This window comes from Charadrius vociferus, unplaced genomic scaffold (genome assembly GCF_000708025.1).
Source record: "Charadrius vociferus isolate BGI_N301 unplaced genomic scaffold, ASM70802v2 scaffold220, whole genome shotgun sequence".
Lineage (NCBI taxonomy): Eukaryota > Metazoa > Chordata > Aves > Charadriiformes > Charadriidae > Charadrius > Charadrius vociferus.
The window spans coordinates 912,990-931,305 of NW_009646506.1; the positions used below are offsets into that span (position 1 = coordinate 912,990).

The following is an 18,316-nucleotide window of genomic DNA, read 5'->3' on the forward strand; positions in this document are numbered from 1 at the left end:
ATGCCCTGCCGCGTGGGCCATTCCATTGTTGAAGAACCCAAAATTGTGGCGGTGACGCCAGCCGTGGATCCATGTATTAACAGACTGAGCTCGTCTGTTCCTTTCAATGTCATTGCCCGCAACTGGAAGTAGGGACGAAAAAATAAACTGTGCTCCATATCCCCGTACTAACTGTCCCAATGCCCTGATACCTCTTTTAATCATTTTTGCACTTAGATTTGCACTTTTGTCACCCCCCACATGGAAGAGAAGCAGTGGGTAGTAGTCCGAGGGCCGCACCAGGCTAGGGGAGTCTCTTTGTGACATCCCTGACCCGTGCCCCAGGGAGGCAGCAGACTTCCCTGAGAGTGGGGTCTGCCCTACATATCGGGCCCTCAGTCCCCCTCAGAGCCTCTTTTAATCATTTTTGCACTTAGATTTGCACTTTTGTCACCCCCCACATGGAAGAGAAGCAGTGGGTAGTAGTCCGAGGGCCGCACCAGGCTAGGGGAGTCTCTTTGTGACATCCCTGACCCGTGCCCCAGGGAGGCAGCAGACTTCCCTGAGAGTGGGGTCTGCCCTACATATCGGGCCCTCAGTCCCCCTCAGAGCTGAGTTGCCCATGACTATAACCCTCTTTTTCTTCCTTGTAGAGGCAGTCTTAATGCGTTGAGTAGGCCTTTCTGGCCCTGGTGGCTCCTCTGATGTATTTGGGCTGTCAGCCTCATTGTCCTTTGGCTGCTCTACCATGCCCAGGGCATGACAATAACTTGTACTTGGGCAGCAGTGGCTTCTTAGTGTCTTTTTTTTTTTTTTTTAAGTGTTAACCAGCTTTTTTGTGTATTCTTGTATTATATACAGTTTTCACAATGCATACTTATTTGGATAAGCTATATACTTAAATCTTGTCTATATGAAAATCTTTCAAAGTATGTGCAAATAGTTTGAGTGTTACATGGTCCTATGATACAGATGACAATACTGTTGCATCAACAGTTATGAAAAGGCCTTATTTGTGTATTTCTCAGAGTAAAAATGACAACTTAATGAAAATAGTCTTCTGTAAGAAGTGTTGATAACACTTTTTAAATCAGATACTAAATTTATCCATTTGTAAGTGGATACAATGCCAGTTAAGTAAATAGTTAAATAGATACTAAATTTAGACGTAAGAAATGTGAAGAGTAAAGATGAGCTGAGCTAACAATCTAAATTTCTGTGTGCCTGTCCAAACTGAATGGAAAATGAGACTTGCTGTGCTTTACTAACTTCTGTTTTTCCAGAAAACTTCACAAGGTAATTGTAACGATATTTAATTGCACTTTAGAGAGAAAGGCAGGAAATGTTGACAGGAAAAATTTCTCTCTCTTTTTTTTTTTTTTTTTTTTTAAATAAAGCTAATACATTTGTGTTTCGTAGCTGCACATAGTTGCCTTTTGAGAGTACCCCTCTTCTACATTAGGACTATAGAAAAGGTCATGCTTGTTCTCAGAATAACCATTTAGCTCAGCATTGCTTTTCCTATTATACATACGAAATAGATGCTGCCATATAGAATATTACATCAGACAACAATCTAGTAGACTTGAAGTGGGGATAGAGACTTTCTTGTTCCAAGTAGGTGTCTATAGAAATTAGCGATTATCTTGACTTTGCCTGCAAATTAAAGCTTTTCATGGAACAGTCTTTTGCTGAAGATGACATTCACTTTGCAAGAGCAGAAAAGAAATAACTTGGATATATTGATCTGTTCCATAGCATTGTATAAGCATTGCCAAGGTAAAGTTCTGACGTGTGCCAAAAATGTTTTTTTGAGAATTATCTCTTGAGTTTCAGGCAGTCTGGAGTCTACCACTTACTTTTCCCATAAAACTAAGATTGTATTTATAATGGACCGACTTTTAAAAAGAACAATGCTGATGTATGTATTCTTTAACATGGATGAGAAATTTATTGATATTCTTGCTTTGAAATGGGATTAAAGATACTGATAGGTTAAAAATTGTTACTGACATGAACATTTCATTGGGGACAACTGAAATTCTTAAGGTCTGGGGGACTGTGGGAGACAAAGTTTTTTCCGGTCTATGTGTCTGTGTGAATGTTTAACTTCAAAGCATAATTTCTAGTGGCATCTCAAGAATTAAAAAGAGACGCAACAATTGCATTATCTTTTTTCTTCTTCTTCCCAGCATGTGGAGATTTGTATACAAGTATGTGTGAAGGCATGTTGATTGTAGAAATAAAAGAAATAACTTTTACATTTAATCTTGAAAGTGCAGATCTGTTGCTGTTTACAGGGGCAGGTTTTACAGTTAGTCTTCAGCTCTTTGGAAAGTTCAATATGTGTCCAGTATGCCAAGTTAATTTTTATGTAAGTTGAAGTGAACTTTTATTTAAACAGTATTTTCATCTAGTTCTTATTTAGGAAGAGAAACTGTTCCTTTCATATAAAGTTAAAGAAAGTCACACTTGGAAGCATTTTGATTAAACACGTGGTGTGAAAAATCTGCAGCTATATAACTGTCTACTTAGCAACAAAGGTCACTGGGAATACATCACCTGTGCCTCCTCTTCTGAGCTCCGTGCATTGGCTGCCCTGCAGTATGAAGTCTTGGTCAAGTTCTTGTTGTTCTGGTATCTAAAGCTCCTCCTCGAGCTTGGCACTGTTTGGCTGAGATGATTTCCCATCTGCATCTATGACCATAACCTCCCATGGCTCAACGTGAACTGGCAACGCGTGCTCACAGCCCAGAAAGGCAACCCCATCCTGAGCTGCATCAAAAGAAGCGTGGGCAGCAGGTTGAGGGAGGCATTCTGCCCCTCTACTCTGCTCTGGTGAGACCTCACCTGGAGTACTGCATCCAGTTCTGGAGCACCCAACGTAAGAAGGACATGGACCTGTTGGAGTGAGTCCAGAGGAGGGCCACAATGATGATCCGAGGGCTGGAGCACCTCTCTTGTGAAGACAGGCTGAGAGAGTTGAGGTTGTTCAACCTGAAGAAGTGGAGGCTCTGGGGAGACCTTATAGCAGCCTTCCAGTACCTAAAGGGAGCCTACAGGAAAGATGGGGAGGGACTCTTTATCAGGGAGTGTAGTGATACAACGAGGGGTAATGGTTTTAAACTGAAAGAGGGTAGATTTAGATTCACTATTAGGAAGAAATTCTTTACTGCAGGGGTGGTGAGACACTGGCACAGGTTGCCCACAGAAGTTGTGGATGCCCCATTCCTGGAATTATTCAAGGCCAGGTTGGATGGGGCTTTGAGCAACCCAGTGTAGTGGAAGGCATCTCTGCCCATGGCAGGGGCATTGGAACTAAATGATCTTTAAGGTCCCTTCCAGCTGCAACCATTCTATGACCAACACGTACTACCAGAGCAATGAAATTGTCAATTATCAAGTGAGTGTGTAAGTACAAAAAATCAAGCTGTTACAAGAGCTGGAGCTAAACAAAACACAGTGCTCCCAGAAAAGAGAAGAGTGACCACAACACCAACCATTTTCAGGGCGAACCACAGTCTGTCCTTGGACTTTATTTTCCCTGAGGAATTGTTGCAGTTGTTGCTTGTGAGTGTGAGTCTGTGACAGTACTCTGCAGAAACCATACAATGCTTAGGATAAAAAAAAGTTAATAAATTATTAGAAACTGAAAAAGTATCTGTCTTGAATGTCCAAAAAGAAAGTAACTTACTTGGTATGTTATTTTTGCTTGGAAAAATGCTTTATTTTTCTTCTAATTTTGAACAGGGTGGTGGAGACTGTCCAGAGATGAGCATCGGGGCAATAAAGATCGCTCTAGAAATTTCTCTTCCTGGTTCCTTCATCTATGTATTTACTGATGCACGATCCAAAGATTATAGACTTGCCCATGAAGTACTTCAACTCATTCAACAGAAACAATCACAGGTACAGAGGGGATTTACATTCTGAGCTAGTTTATGTATTTGGTGCCCTGTTTTCTCAATACTGAAGGGTAAAATTCCTCTATGTGAGACTCAGTGAAATCTTTTTATAGAAGGGACCATAATACTGCCATTCTAGGGAACTTTTATTTTTTTAAACAGAGAGTTAACTAATCAGGTTAAGAAAAAACTTAAAGTAATATTTCTTTTAATAGAGTGAATTAAATACTGCAACCGAACCTTCTACCAGTATATGTATTGTTAGTCAGCTTACCACTTATGTGGATGTTTTTATATTGTTCTGAAAGAAGTATTCCGTGAAGTACAAGTGCTGATAGATGAGTATCACTTCTAAAGTGATTCTTGTGTGTTCATTTTCTTCTTCATTGCTTTTTCCATCAGTAGTGAGTGCAATATAGCTGCCCTTCATGCAAAGTAATATGAACCCATGCCAAGTGATACAATTCGTTTATTGTCATGCCTTAATGCTGTCTTTGCAATGTTTTCCTAAGGTTTGCACTGTGTGCCAATGATTTTTTTATTTTTTTTTTTTAAATACAGGTAGTGTTTGTGCTGACTGGAGACTGTGATGACAGGGATCACATTGGTTACAAGGTCTATGAAGAAATTGCCTCAACGAGTTCTGGTCAAGTTTTTCACTTGGACAAAAAACAAGTTAATGAGGTAACTTTGCTTGAATTCTGCAATATATAGAGAAAGCAAGGCAGGAGCTTATACTCTAAACGTTTTACATGACCTGATAGTGGGTTAAGCAGAATAAGGGGAATTTCTAAATGTTCTACTGTTGGTATGAGGGCTCTGTTCCACCTTTCCCTTCCTTCTTTTTCCATCTGCTATATCAGGATGCAATTCTGCGACTTTTATTTATGTTAGGGAGGTGTGAACCATCATATCTAAACAGAACCTCACCAACTTCCCTCTACCTGTGCCAGAAGGCTTCAAGGACAGCCTTTGAAATAAGCAGTTCTGTGCTCTGCGTAGCACAGTGGCTTTACTACTTTGCATGAGAGTGCAGTATCAACTTTAAATGAGCATTTTGTTAGTTAGCAAGCAAAGGATTTCTAATAAGCCTGGACAAAAATGTTCCTTACATTATGGGCAGATAACTATGAGCTAGCAGATTTCATTGTTCATAAAGTAACTGTAGTAACTTTTTGATTGAGGTTATTGTTTCAATACTTTTGACAGCTCTGCAGACTTACCGGTAATTGTGGTTGCTGACCCACACCCTTGAATGAGTATTTTCTTTGCAAACTCCAGTGAGTTTGAAATTTCAATAGCGCATGAGAAAATAAGTTGGAGAGTGATGAAATCATATGTTGGTTATCTGGGGAGCTGTAATTGTTTATAAATGTAAACATTTTCCTTTGACTTCATGATATAGGCAGTAACGAGATGAAGTTTTTTAATAAAAATTTACTTCAGTTTGTTACTTTTTCTTTCTTTCCTAGAATTTGAGCAATGACAAATGTTGGAGATACATTGCAGTTTTCTATGTTGTTGCCTAGAAAAATGGAAGTTCTTATTGGGGATGTTATAAGGTACTGGCAATGATGTAAAGGTGATCAAAAGGAGGAGTTCCCAGAAGATTTATCCTTCCAAAATCAGATAGGTTAAAAGTCAGAGGAGAAGAAATTAGCTGTTGGGACTGCGCAATTCCTGACCTGCATTTTGTAATACTTTGTGTATGAAGGGTAAAACTTTTCTCTGTAAGACTCCACGAAATCCCTTTATATAGAAGGGATCATGGCACTGCAGATGGGAATGCTCTTTCCCAGGACTGAAGTTTTAGGATAAAGTTTTTGTTTGATTGTTTTGCTGTTGTTTTCTTCTTGTTTTGGGAGGTAGAAGTGAGCAAAAAGAGCAACTTGTAGGTTCTAGACAACACTGTGTTCTTAAGTGGAGCTGGCATGCACTGTTCTGTTGGCTGTCTGCCTCTGCTTTTTGAACTTCTTGGCACTTTCCTGTTTCTATGAATACCAGCTTCTGCTTGAACGGTTAGTCTGTCGTTGAATTTTGAGTAAAGTTTTAAGCAGGGGGGTTCAGTAGCCGCTTTCACCTCCTTCCTGCTTCATCTTAGCATTTCCTTTGAGCAAATAATGGACTCCTCATTTACAAGCTAGACAGCCTGTGGCCTGCAGAAGAGTCAGAGATTGGTATAAAAAAGTTATGATATCAGTAGGTGCTATTCTTGCAGGTTTTTTTGGAGGGGAGGTAGGAGTACACTGCTTTATTATGATTGCATCTTCTTTCAGTGGCTGTAGGCTGTAAAAGATCGCCTTGGTAAAAAAAAACAGCTCTACATCATTTTCAGCAGTCTTCCACAATAACTGCCGAACAATTTGCATTAAAACAAAAACCAAAAGACTCTGAAATAATTTTAGTGATCATTGACCTTACGTAAAGTTATGCCTGGGCTAAAGGACTGTGAAAACGAGTTTGCCAAGAGGCTGTCATCCCAAATAAAATCTTCACTGCAGATTGCAGTTCTGGATCAGAAATCCTGTTTTCAAGGAATATATCCACCAATGGGTGGATGCAAATGGACAGGAGATGTGGTAGTAATCTGCATCAGCTGATTATGGTATATCCTTCAGGCAAGATTCAACAGAAATAAAACCTGCCCTCTTTTTTGTCTGAGTAGTCAATGATGTGTAAAGAATGAAGTTTCTAAATGCTGAAACATATTCACTGTTTTGGGCCTAGAGACTGCTAACGCTGATTTATAAATTAGGAGAGCTACAAAGTCACTGACTATGAATACTCTGCCAAACCAATGTCTTGTTTTGTTAAAACATTTTTGATTGTTGTCCCCCCAAAAACCCCAAACAAAGCTATTTTTAGTGTATAAAGATTCAAACCATTACTCTCGTCCTTGCCCTTTGTGCATTAAGTGGAGAATTAAGCAATATTATAAGCTAGCTACAAGGAAACACAACAAAACAATACTTGATACTTATCCAATGCTTGTGTTATCGAGAAGCCTAAGAAAATCTATTGCCTTTTTTCACTTTTGAAAAGGATGTTATGATCTCAAATACTACAAATAACTTGGTCAAAATTATGTCAGTTGACAAAGTTGTGTTGGGTTCAGTCCAGCAAAGCATGAAATAAGTAAGTATCTCCACTTATCTGCTGAATGAAGCTCTTCTAACAGTATGAGAGGGAGGTCATATTTTGACAAATTTGCCGTGGTTTCTGTGCATTAGATTAATAAGAATATTCTTAAAGTCTAAAGCACAAGTTGTGTTTTTATTGTCTAAAATTTTTCTAGGTTTTTCCTTTATTTGGGGTATCAGGTGTACCATCATCTCCACAGGTAACTCTGTACTCCAAAACCATAACAGGTTTCTAATAGTAAAAGGCCAAATACATTTTCATCATGTATGGTAAAATTTGGTGAATTACCTGATTCCAGGTCTGTAAGGGAGGAAAAGTATTTTGTGATCAGAGTCCTTAAAAGGGAAAGATGTACTATTCAAGTTTTGGTTTTGAAGTTCTGTTAACAACTTGTGAATACTACCGTACTTGACTGCAAATTAAGTGGTCTTCCATTTGAAATTTTTCAAACCGGTCTCTAGTTTTGAGGTTTTTATCCTATTGAATCAGTTCTAAAATTAATTTCCTTCCATCTGAAAGAACATTAGCATTCTCATAGTAGCATTGTCTCCAGTGTCTTGGGAAGGTTATTATGCTTGTTTCATCAAAGCATTTAAGTCCTGATCTTGAAAGGTGTTTCTTTAGGGTGAGATTTCCTTGGCTGCAGTGAGGTTGTGTGGCTGCTTTTGTAGACTCAGGGCTTAATTTGCAGTAATTGCTCGAAATTAAAATGCGATGAGAATACTCATCAAACATGGGTGAAATTTTCCTGTTAAGAACAAGTTCTGTGTTTTCATAACCATTTTCAATATTATTCCTATCTTTCCAGAAGGTACTAATTTTGTCCTGAACTGAAGTTATATTACACTACACTTACTTATTCCCCTCATAATGGAGTACTGTAAGAAAATTCCTGTAAATGATTCTGATGCCCAGAGGTTTGTACTGATGTCAGAACTGGTGTTAAGATGAACAGTGATGATCATCACAGTGCGAATTTGGTACAGCTTAAAAATAGTGGTGATTTAATTAGTTATAGGTGGTTCAGATCATGCCTCCAGGTCATTTTGATTGTTTGTGGTAAAAATGAGTCATTACTGTGTGTGATGAATTGGACTGATTAGTACAGCTAAAGCTGGGAGTTCACAAGAACTAAGCTAGTGAATAGTAGTTTTCAATTTCTTTTAGTATTGAAACACTTGGGTTTTTTTGTTCTAAGCTTCCTGTAGAAAGGGAGAATTTTCCTTAGGCTGCTTAAATACAGCTTTCTTACTGATTTGTAAAATAAGTAGAAATGGATGTTCCATATACAGAACATTGATGGGAGGAGTCTGAGAAATGATGGTGAAGGAAGCTGGAGACATGGTGTTGTCTTGGTGGAAAAAGGGGTTGTTGTTGAGTGACCTGAAAGGTGGATGTGACTAGATGAAAAAAAAGAGTTTGGAATTTGGGTGAGAAGCCTGTGAACAAAAGCGATGATGTGAATGAGAGGAGATTGGGAAGGGAACTAAAGTCAGGGATAGAACAAGACTGGTAGCAGAACATGTTAAAAGGAATGGTGCAAAAGGGATCATTCTTGTGGGGAAGGCGCAAAAGGTTAATGTCTGTAAGTTCATGTGGATCTGGAATGGAGTCCGGTGTTGTTCACACTCATGAATGCTTCTCCTGGCTGTTAGTCCTCACAGGGGATGGCAACCTAGGAGTTACACTTAAATGGCTTGGGTTAATATTAAAGGTCTGTATTGCGTATAAACCAAGCACAAGTTTAGATGATGCTACATGAGGAAGCAATTTTAAATTTTGTTTCACTTTTTTAAAAGTGTAAAAGGCCCTTCCACTGCTTTACAAGAGTAACATGAAGGTGACAAAGTCAAAAGCTCAAAATTGTAGCTTAGAATTAAGGTTTCTTGCATAGCCCTATTTCTTGACTTCTCTTCTTCCTCCACCCCAAACAGTCAGTATGCATTTTCATGGAAAGAGAAGGAATGGTTTCATGGCAGAGGCAGCTGAATGTTGCCTTGGAGAGTATGCTTCTACTCTGAAGATATGTATTGTGCAGTGAATGCCAAACAAGGGAGGAATAAAAATAGTTACAGCTGTCCTTTCTCTATTTTATATGGAACTTGGATTCTCTGGAAAAAATAGACTGTGATCATGTATGTAAGGACTGACATAAAAAACTGCAAAAGGATGTTTTAAAGACAGTTGAAAGCAGGCAGGCTTAGTTCTCGTGTTTCCTCCTAACTTTGAAGAGCTTGAGATTCAACACTAATAAACTTTTCAGTCATGTGCTTTTTGTACATGTAATTATAGTTATATGTATAATTTATGATTTATTTTCAGAGTATAATTTTCATATGCACCGTCTCAGTCATATTTTTAGATGTGCATTTAAAAGCATTATTAGAATATTTTTCTCTTTGGGTGGAAGCATGAACCTGCAGATACTTAAGCAATGAAACCGTTAACTACAAATCCTGCTGCTTTGACTGTTTGAGAAATATTCTTGAGACCCAGAATAAACAAATGGGAATAGAGATCATGCTCCATAGATTTTCCAGGTTTCAGTATGCATTCCAAGTAAAGACCTGACAGCAGGGCAGGTTGCAAGAATAAATTCTCTGAAGTGTTATAAATTATTTCTGTATTTGCCCTTGCCCCTCTAGTAATATTAATCAAGCCCCATTTTGGCAGAACAACAAAAGCTGCTGTTATTTTGGGGGTGTTCTGTAAGGGTCCCAAAGGGGAAAAAACCACCCTACTTCCAAACTAGTGTTACAGCAGTATTGCAAACCTCTTTGGAATGACAGGGTTGGGAAATGGATCTCCCAGAATTGCCTATTGAACTTTGGGAAAAAATTTAACTATACAAGCGAGTTACTGCTCGACTAAAGACAGCTGGGTCATTCTGTTGCCTTCCATTTTCATTTTTGAACTTGAAAATCTCTCAAAAGCTGAAGTTGGGTTCCACTCTGAATTTAAGACCCTTACATATTCTCAGTAGCTTCTACTTCTGATATATACTTGCCTTAAAAACAAAGGTGTTCTTGCTTTCTTTTTTTCTGAAATGGCAGTTGTACAACATAATTCTCCCCTGGGATGATGCATTTTATTTTAAGGGCAAATTCTGCTATAAGAGAACTCCTAAGTAGCCTCAGGGTCATCACCCAGCCTGCATACAATTAATGAACTGGAATTTTTGCTAAGATTTACAGCAGTTGCGGTAGTATCTAAGTACATCATTGCTGTATCTATTCACATAACGTTCCTGTGAGATAGAAATATGTTGTTGTTCCCCTTTTGGTTAAGGAGTGTAAAGAGATTAAGGTGGTGTGGCTAATGCGGCAGCTTGGCAGCCACGCAAATTGCACAAACTAAAAATACAAGAATGAGGACAGAACCCTTGTTAACGTAGTCAATGTACAATTATAGGAACCAGAGGGTCTAAAAATCATACTTCGTATAACTAGATCAATATGTATTTACATAAGGAAATACATTTCCATTTGCGTAAGGTCAGACGTAGTTGTCATAACGTGTGCTTGAGAGCCCATGTCTACTGTTTAGCGTTGGTTAGACTTCCCTGAAAATCTTGAGCCAGCTTCACTTTGCTTTGTGTTCACAATAGGTCAAAGTGTAAAATATGTATGCCTGCTCTTCAGAAATATTACACATTTTTGTAGCCCTATTTAATTTTGTTTCATAGATTTCAGAAGTGGAAGAAGATGCAAACTCTTCTTATTTTTTTTTTTCAATGTAACATTGAAAAAAAAAGTAAAAAAAACATTTCTGTAGCTCCTACCATTAGCTCCTCCTAATGGTAGGAGCTACAGAAATAGGATGTACTTCTTTTAGAATCCTGGCAGTCCTCATCTGACTACCTAGCTGTTGGAATGAAAGAAGAAAGACCAAACTCCCATTAAAGGTATACTGGGTGGAAGACTTCAATCCATTAACCACTGCCTCTTTTGGAAAAATCCATGTTGACTGATCCCTGTCACCTTCCACTTCATGTCCTGAGAATGATAAGGAGAGATAACGGAATTGAGCATGCGTCATTAATCCTAAAAGATAATCAGAACCAAAAGAGCCTTATGATGTGCTTCAAGAGCAGATAAATTTTCTCATTCTGTAAGATACACAGATGGAAACCTAGTATCCTTGAAATCGTGTTATACATCTGAGATGAAACTGTGGCAATACTTGTCTTTTTAATTTTACATCTATTCCATTACCTAAATTATCAAACTATAGCAGATGAGTAAAGTGTCTAGAAAGCTTTTGCATAGTGGAAGACTGTTTTCACTGAGAACAAAAACCAACTTGGTAAAGATTTAAAAAAGAAAAGTTTGAGCTCAGTCTCTGTTCTGGATTCAGATTGGATCTTGGTAAATGTTCAAATATTTTTACGTCCCCAGAATTTGTTTTCATTGCCTGCAAATTAGCTAGTTCCAGCAGGGACCACAAAACTTAGCATGTACTTGGCTATCCAGTTGAAAATTCCCTTAATTCAAGCTCAGCTGGTTTAAATTGATCTAAAAATCCAAGACTGAGGTTTTGTTTTTTTTTTCTTTGAAGCTGACATTTTGAAGCCTTCTGAAAGCAAAGGGATATTAAGGGATGTTTAAAAAAAAGGGGGTTGTGTGTGGGTTTTTTTTTTTCTTTCTTTCTTTGTGTTACTGCTTTAAAGAAGTGAGATTAACTGTGTCAAATTCACATTTATATGCTAACTCAAACCTTAAATTTGTCTAGTGGATTCGGATAGTTTTTGAATGAACATTCTTATTTGTAAAATGAGATTCAAAAATGGGAGCAGGGGTAGGAGGGTGGAGATGGAAGAAAATGTTACCATCCCTTCTCTTAGAAAGAGGACATAGCTAATTCTCTATGTTGAGATTTCTTAAGGAATCTAGTGATATCAATTTTGGTGGCCTTAATTATGTCAATACTATTTTTTTATTGTGCTCTGGTAGCTGTATGTTGAAAGCATTCTGTCTCAGACGTCTCATCTCTCTCTGGCCTTGGTAAAAGTAGCTTTATTAACAAACTTACCCAGCTGCACTGGGAGATGCCATAAGGCATCATACTCAGTATGCAGCTCGGCATCAATCAAATCATTGTGATTTACAACTTCTGAAATGTGTCATCTTGTGAATGAGTACAAACTTAGTTCTGTTTCTATGCAGACATCTGGTTCATATAGTAGTGGTTCAATTGCACTTTAACTTTGATAAAGCAAAGTTTGCACAAGCTAACCCCTTGGACCTGTGTTTTCCATTATTAACGGGCTTGGTGAGACAGCTACATATGTGCCCTTCAGATTAGATTTTTGACCCGATTTGATTGTGTACCGATGAACTATTTACTGGTTTTTATCAGGGAGGCTTAGCTCCCATTTCTGGTAAGATGTATCCTCACCTTGATGAAAACTAGCCTGGTCACATGCAGTGAACCCTATGCTGGATTGTCTCAGCAAAGAAATCGAAAGCTAGAGTTGGTTTGCTTCCACACCCAAAAATAGTTGGTGCCTGGTCTCTGCAGAACATGCCCAAGAGGTGCTGACAGTCTGTGATTTGAAGAAAGGTGTGCGAGCAGAAGTTGAAAGCAGTCTTTTTATGCCAGATATGTTTCGTCTGTCCACAGACCAGTAACATCCCTTAAAAGAACCAGAGTAGCATCACAGCTGCAAGTATACTGGTTGTTTCAGCAATGGACCTGTGAGGAGTTGGAGTACAAGGCAGGCTTCTCTTTTCCCGGTGCTATTTGAATTGGTGTTGGTATTTTCGTGGCAAAGTGTTGTCTGAATTGACTTTACGGTTAACTGAAATGACTTTTTTGTCACTGAAAGGGGAAAGGAGTAGAAGAAGATTTGATTCACTTCACTTTCTTTACTGGAAATTCCTTTTCTAATTTGAAAGTGTTCTTTATTCTCTTCTTAAAGTACACTAGACTGCTATGCATCATTAAAGTACTATTGCTTGTGTTTCCAGTGATAGGCTACAAGGCCTCATATAATTTACCTTTGAAAGAAAGCGAGCTTTTGGAACAGTTTCCATGGCTCAGCTCTCCCATCTGCCAACAAGGATATCTGGGGCTCATAAAAGTATTTGTTTTGATTAGATTTTTGTTTTGAAATAAATGGTTGCCTGCTTGTAAACTTCCCACTAGAAAGCTTTCCCACTTGCCTCCCAAATTTGTAGAAGTAACATGGTCCTACAGTGGCTTGAGGTGAACTATGCTGTGTGAAAGTGAGATTTGTTGTAAAGGAAATTAATATGATGTAGTAGACTGAGAAATATAATTAGGGGAAAAAAACCCAAACAACAAACCCCAAAAAAGATTTAAAGCTGGAAGAACCTGTCTTAAATTCTGTTGCTGAAGTTGTGTGTTAACAAGTTTTGGTGACTGTGGTTTAAGACATTTCCTCCCTCTTTGACAGGTTGTTTTCAATACAGATCCTTTTAATGATTCTATAATTCTAATGATCTGGCTTGCAGCATGACCCCAGAAACAGATAAGTGGGGCAGTGGACTTTAGGAAGGAGCAAACAGCGAGGAATTCTTTGTGCTGGTTTCACCTCAGAAACAATTCCTTCGTGTGCCCATACTCATAAACTACAACATACGAAAAACAACATATAAAACCTGAGCACCCCAAGGAAGTAATGGCAAGATGATAATTTGGCTCCAGGTGCATTTTATAGTGAGTGTGACTACTTTTAGACATTGTTTTATATCTTTTGGTAAGAGCTGCTGGAATAGTGACGTTGCCAGTACTCTGATTTTAAGATTAATTTTTCTTGTTGCGGTTGCTGTCAAAGGTCAACATAGTGCTTTAGGATCACTGATATCATGTATGCTGTTAATTAGTAATTTTATAATTCTAATTCTAACAAACTTAAATCCCTTCTCATTCAGTGCAGGAACAGCTTAGAGCAATCTTGAACCAGTATCTTGTGTTGGTTTATAATGTGGAGGGATGGTTTGTAAGCTTTAGTGTTGCTTAGAGATTGACCTAGGTAGAATTGTGTGTTCTTTCCATCTGTGTGTTCTATTCTATTTGGGCAACCTGGTCTAGTGGGAAGTGTCCCTGCCCATGGCAGGGGGGTTGGAACTATATGATCTTTCGGGTCCCTTCCAACTTAAACCATTCAATGATTCTCGCTTATTTTCACTGTGAAATAATGATGTTAATATAAACCTGAACAAATTATAGAGAAGCTTCTCTCATGAGGCTAGACTATGAGAGTGAGCTAAGCTGCTAAAGGCTTGGACCTTCTAACTCTTCAACTGTGAGTGGTAAGCGCAGAACTGGTCTAGGAGTGCTGGCTGGGTGCGTTGCCATCTCCACCCTGCTGGTTGCTGTGGTTGCTGCTCAGGAAGAGGCACGTCAAGTTCATATAATCATAGAATAGTTTGTGTTGAAAGGGACCTTTAAAGGTCATCTAGTCCAACCCCCTCTGCAATAAGCAGGGACACCTTCAACTAGATCAGATTGCTCAGAGCACCGTCCAACCTGACCTTGAATGTTTCCAGGGATGGCGCATCTACCACCTCTCTGGGCAGCATGTTCCAGTGTTTTACCACCCTCATTGTAAAACATTTCTTCCTTCTATCTAGTCTAAATCTCTTTCAGTTTAAAACTATTACCCCTTGTCGTAACACAACAGGCCCTGCTTAAAAGTTTGCCCCCAACTTTCTTATAAGCTCCCTTTAAGGCTTCAACAAGGTCTCCCTGGAGCCTTCTCTTCTCCAGCCTGAAAAACTCCAACTCTCTCAACCTGTCCTCATAGAAGAACTGCTTCAGCCCTCCGATCATTTCTGTGGCCCTCCTCTGGACCCGCTCCAACGGGTCCATGCCTTTCTTGTGCTGAGGGCTCCAGAGCTGGATGCGGTACTCCAGGTGGGCTCTCGCAAGAGTGAAGTGGAGGGGCAGAATCACCTTCCTTGACCTGCTGGCCACTCTTCTTTTAATGCAGCCCAGGATATAGTTGACTTTCTGGGCTGTAAGCTTATGTCCAGCTTTTCATCCACCACTACCCTCAAGTCCTTCTTGGCAGGGCTGCTACCTATCCCTTCATCCCCCAGCCTGTATTGATACCGAGAGTTGCCCCAACCCAGGTGCAGGACCCTGCACTTGGCCTTGTTGAACTTCATGACGTTCACATGGGCCCACTTCTCGAGCTTGTCCGGGTCCCTCTAGATGGCATCCCTTCCCTCCAGCATGTCAACTGCACCACTCAGCTTGGTGGTGTCTGCAGACTTGCTCAAGGTGCACTCAGTCCCACTGTCTATGTCATTGGTGAAGATATTAAACTGTACTGGTCTCAGTATGGACCCCGAGGGACACCACTTGTCACTGGTCTGCGAGGCTGATGGTCATGAGTTGGGGATGAGGTAGTAATGACTAGAAGACCCCAACAATGTGTCATGGGAGCTAAAACTGTTACCTAATTTTGTTGTTTAAAAAAAATCATTTGGGAATAACAGCTATTTTTTTCCCCTATCATATCTATGTTCCAATGTCAAATACCAATTTTTCAGGTATGTAATATTAACCCTTCTGAGCTTAAGAAAGAATTTTATGTATAAATACCAATGTGATTCCAATTCTTACATATATTAGCAAAGCTCCTGCAAAGATGCTTTAACTTGTGACCTGATTTATTTTGCTTAAGTCTCTTGGAATGAGTTTAAGTTAGACTGGAAAATTCCTTCCTTCTGAAAATTCATATAGGTTCATTAAATTTTACAATTAATTTAAAAACTTACTTGCAGAGTTAAGATCCTGGAATTAAATGGAAAGTTTTCCACATACCTAGTACAAAAAAGTGTCATACTCATCTCAATACATGTGAGTAGAACAGATTGAAATTTCTTTTGGAAGTATTTTTGGACCCAAATGTATAATTTCTAAAGGTAAAACTTAAAATTAGCTGGATCTTTTTGAAGCCTTGTGAATTCTGTTCCAGGTTTGTCTAAAGTAAACAGAGTTGCTGAACAGCTAGTGTCACTAGCTGTTTCAGGAACCATATTTCTCTCTTGGGTCACATTACTTCAAGGGTTTTGAGTAGTATAGTTAATTTTACTGTGATTTTTGTATGTTCTTTTGAAAGTATGCTTAAGTACCTTGCTTATGCAGACCCTTGCGGAGAGGGCACATGGCCCTGTTGTTGCGTGGTCACTGCTGTTTCACTTCATATTGCATTGAGGCATTCAACATGTCTCAGGTGAGGCACTACTAGTTGTGGAGGGATAATAATTTAAGAAAATATCCCCCCACCATTTCAAAAGCATTTTGGATGATGCCCTTCACTTCTTCACATCTTGAGAAGTTCACATGTGAACTTCTTTCACATTTGCGTAAAGGTTGCTGGGCATTCGTAGTATAACATATAAGAACAAGTACACTTTTATTTAAAATGGGCTGGAATCTAGTTTCTGTCACAAAGTTATCTCGCGTGGAAACCTATGGCACAACCCATTTTTTTAATGGACAAAGTATGCAAATTACACCCAACAAGCCGAGGAAATAAGGCTTTCCTAGAGCTAAGGACTTACTCTTGAGCCCTCTGTTGCTAATGGATGACAGGTCTAGGTTAGTTTATTGTTTGTTTCTAGGTCTTGTGTGCTGACCAGTTGGACTGACATCATCGAAAGCTCCTTTAAAAGATGTTTCTGAATACAGCCATGGTTAATTGTAACCTAAAATGATGGATCAATATTGCTGTGAATCACATTCACAATGTTACATGAAACATGAATATGTTGCTTCGATGGGATTAAAAAAAAATATGCTTCTCTGTGACATACAGAGCTGATGTAATATAATTTATTTTGACAGGCCAGGTGTTCTTCTGGGGGGAGGTTGGGTTTTTGGATTGCAGTGGGTTAGCCTTGGCTAACAGCCGAGCTTCCACGCAGCTGCTCGCTCGCCCTCTGCAGCCAGGCAGGGGGAGAAAATAGGAGGAATGGAGTGAGAAAGCTTCTGGATCACTTATCTATCACTGTTGAGGGCAAAGTAAACTCAACTTAAGGAAAATTAATTTGTTGCCAATTAAAATAGATATTTAATTACTCATTCAGGTAGTGGGGAAAAAAGGCAAGTATGAACACCTTTCCTCCCCTCTTTCCCAGCTCAGCCTGACTCCTGACTCCTTCTCCCTTGCCCCAGTGCTGCTGGGGGATGAGAGTTGTGGTCAGTACATAGGGGTTTCCCTCTACTGGTCCTTCCGCACGCACGTCACACTCTTTTTCCTTCTCTGTGGTGTCTCCCATGGGCTGCAGTCCTGTCAGGAAAAATCCACACTGGTGTGGGGTCCTCCATAGGCTGCAGGGAAATACCTGCTCCATCTGGTGTCCCCTCAGGCTGCAGGAAGATCTCTGCTCCGGCACCTGCAGCACCACCTCCCCTTTTTTTTATCTCTCAGCTGGGTACTGCAGGGCTATTTCTCACACTTTTTTTCCTCACCCCTCACTGCCTAGGTAGCATTTTGCCCTTTCTTAAATACATTTACACAGTGGTGCCACCAGCATGGCTGACAGGCTCAGCTGTGGCTGTGGTGGGGCTGTTGTAGAACCGACTGGGATCAGTTGTGTCCAGCACAGGGCAGGCCCTGGTCTCCTCTCTCAGAGACTGCCTCACTGCCAACACCTTGCTACTGAGACCAAATAGGTGGATAAAACAGGTTATATAACAAATTCTATAATATCATAGAGTCATAGAACCATTAGGTTGGAAGGGACCTTAAAGATCATCTAGTTCCAACTCCCGTGCCATGGGCAGGGACACCTCCTACTAGACCAGGTTGCTCAAAGCCCCATCCGGCCTGGTCTTGAACACTTCCAGGGATGGGGTCTCAACAACTTCTCCAGGCAACCTGTTCCAGTGCATCACCACCCTCATAGTTAAAAATTTCTTCCTAGTATCTAATCTAAATCTACCTTCTTCCAGTTTGAAGCCATTACGCCTTGTCCTATCACTACATGCCCTTGTAAAAGGTCCCTCTCCAGCTTTCCTGTAGGCCCCCTTCTTATACTGGAAGGCTGCTATAAGGTCTCCCCAGAACCTTCTCTTCTCCAGGCTGAACAACCCAAACTGTCTCACCCTATCCTCATAAAGAGTAGTGTCATCTGCCTACATTTTTCTAATTTTATGCTTGGGCAAAATATCATCGCATCTCCTCCGCAAACCTGAGGTAAACCCTGTATGCTGTTCTCTGGGAAATCTGGCATGACTTGCATGACCCCATTTCTGTCAGTCCGGATCATGTTATTCATGCTGAGTGATCTGATAGCGATCAACTCCGGAGT

At 39.8% G+C, this 18,316-nt stretch overlaps 1 protein-coding gene across 1 annotated transcript in view; it reads left to right on the forward strand.

Annotated features, from left to right (window-relative positions):
* The window catches only part of HMCN1 (hemicentin 1), a 214,230-nt gene that overhangs the window by 36,937 nt on the left and 158,977 nt on the right, over positions 1-18,316 (forward strand). Inside the window, exons 4-5 of the mRNA XM_009884504.1 lie at positions 3,730-3,888; positions 4,446-4,568. Coding sequence (XP_009882806.1) covers positions 3,730-3,888; positions 4,446-4,568 — 282 coding nt within the window. The remainder of the gene's footprint in view (positions 1-3,729; positions 3,889-4,445; positions 4,569-18,316) is intronic.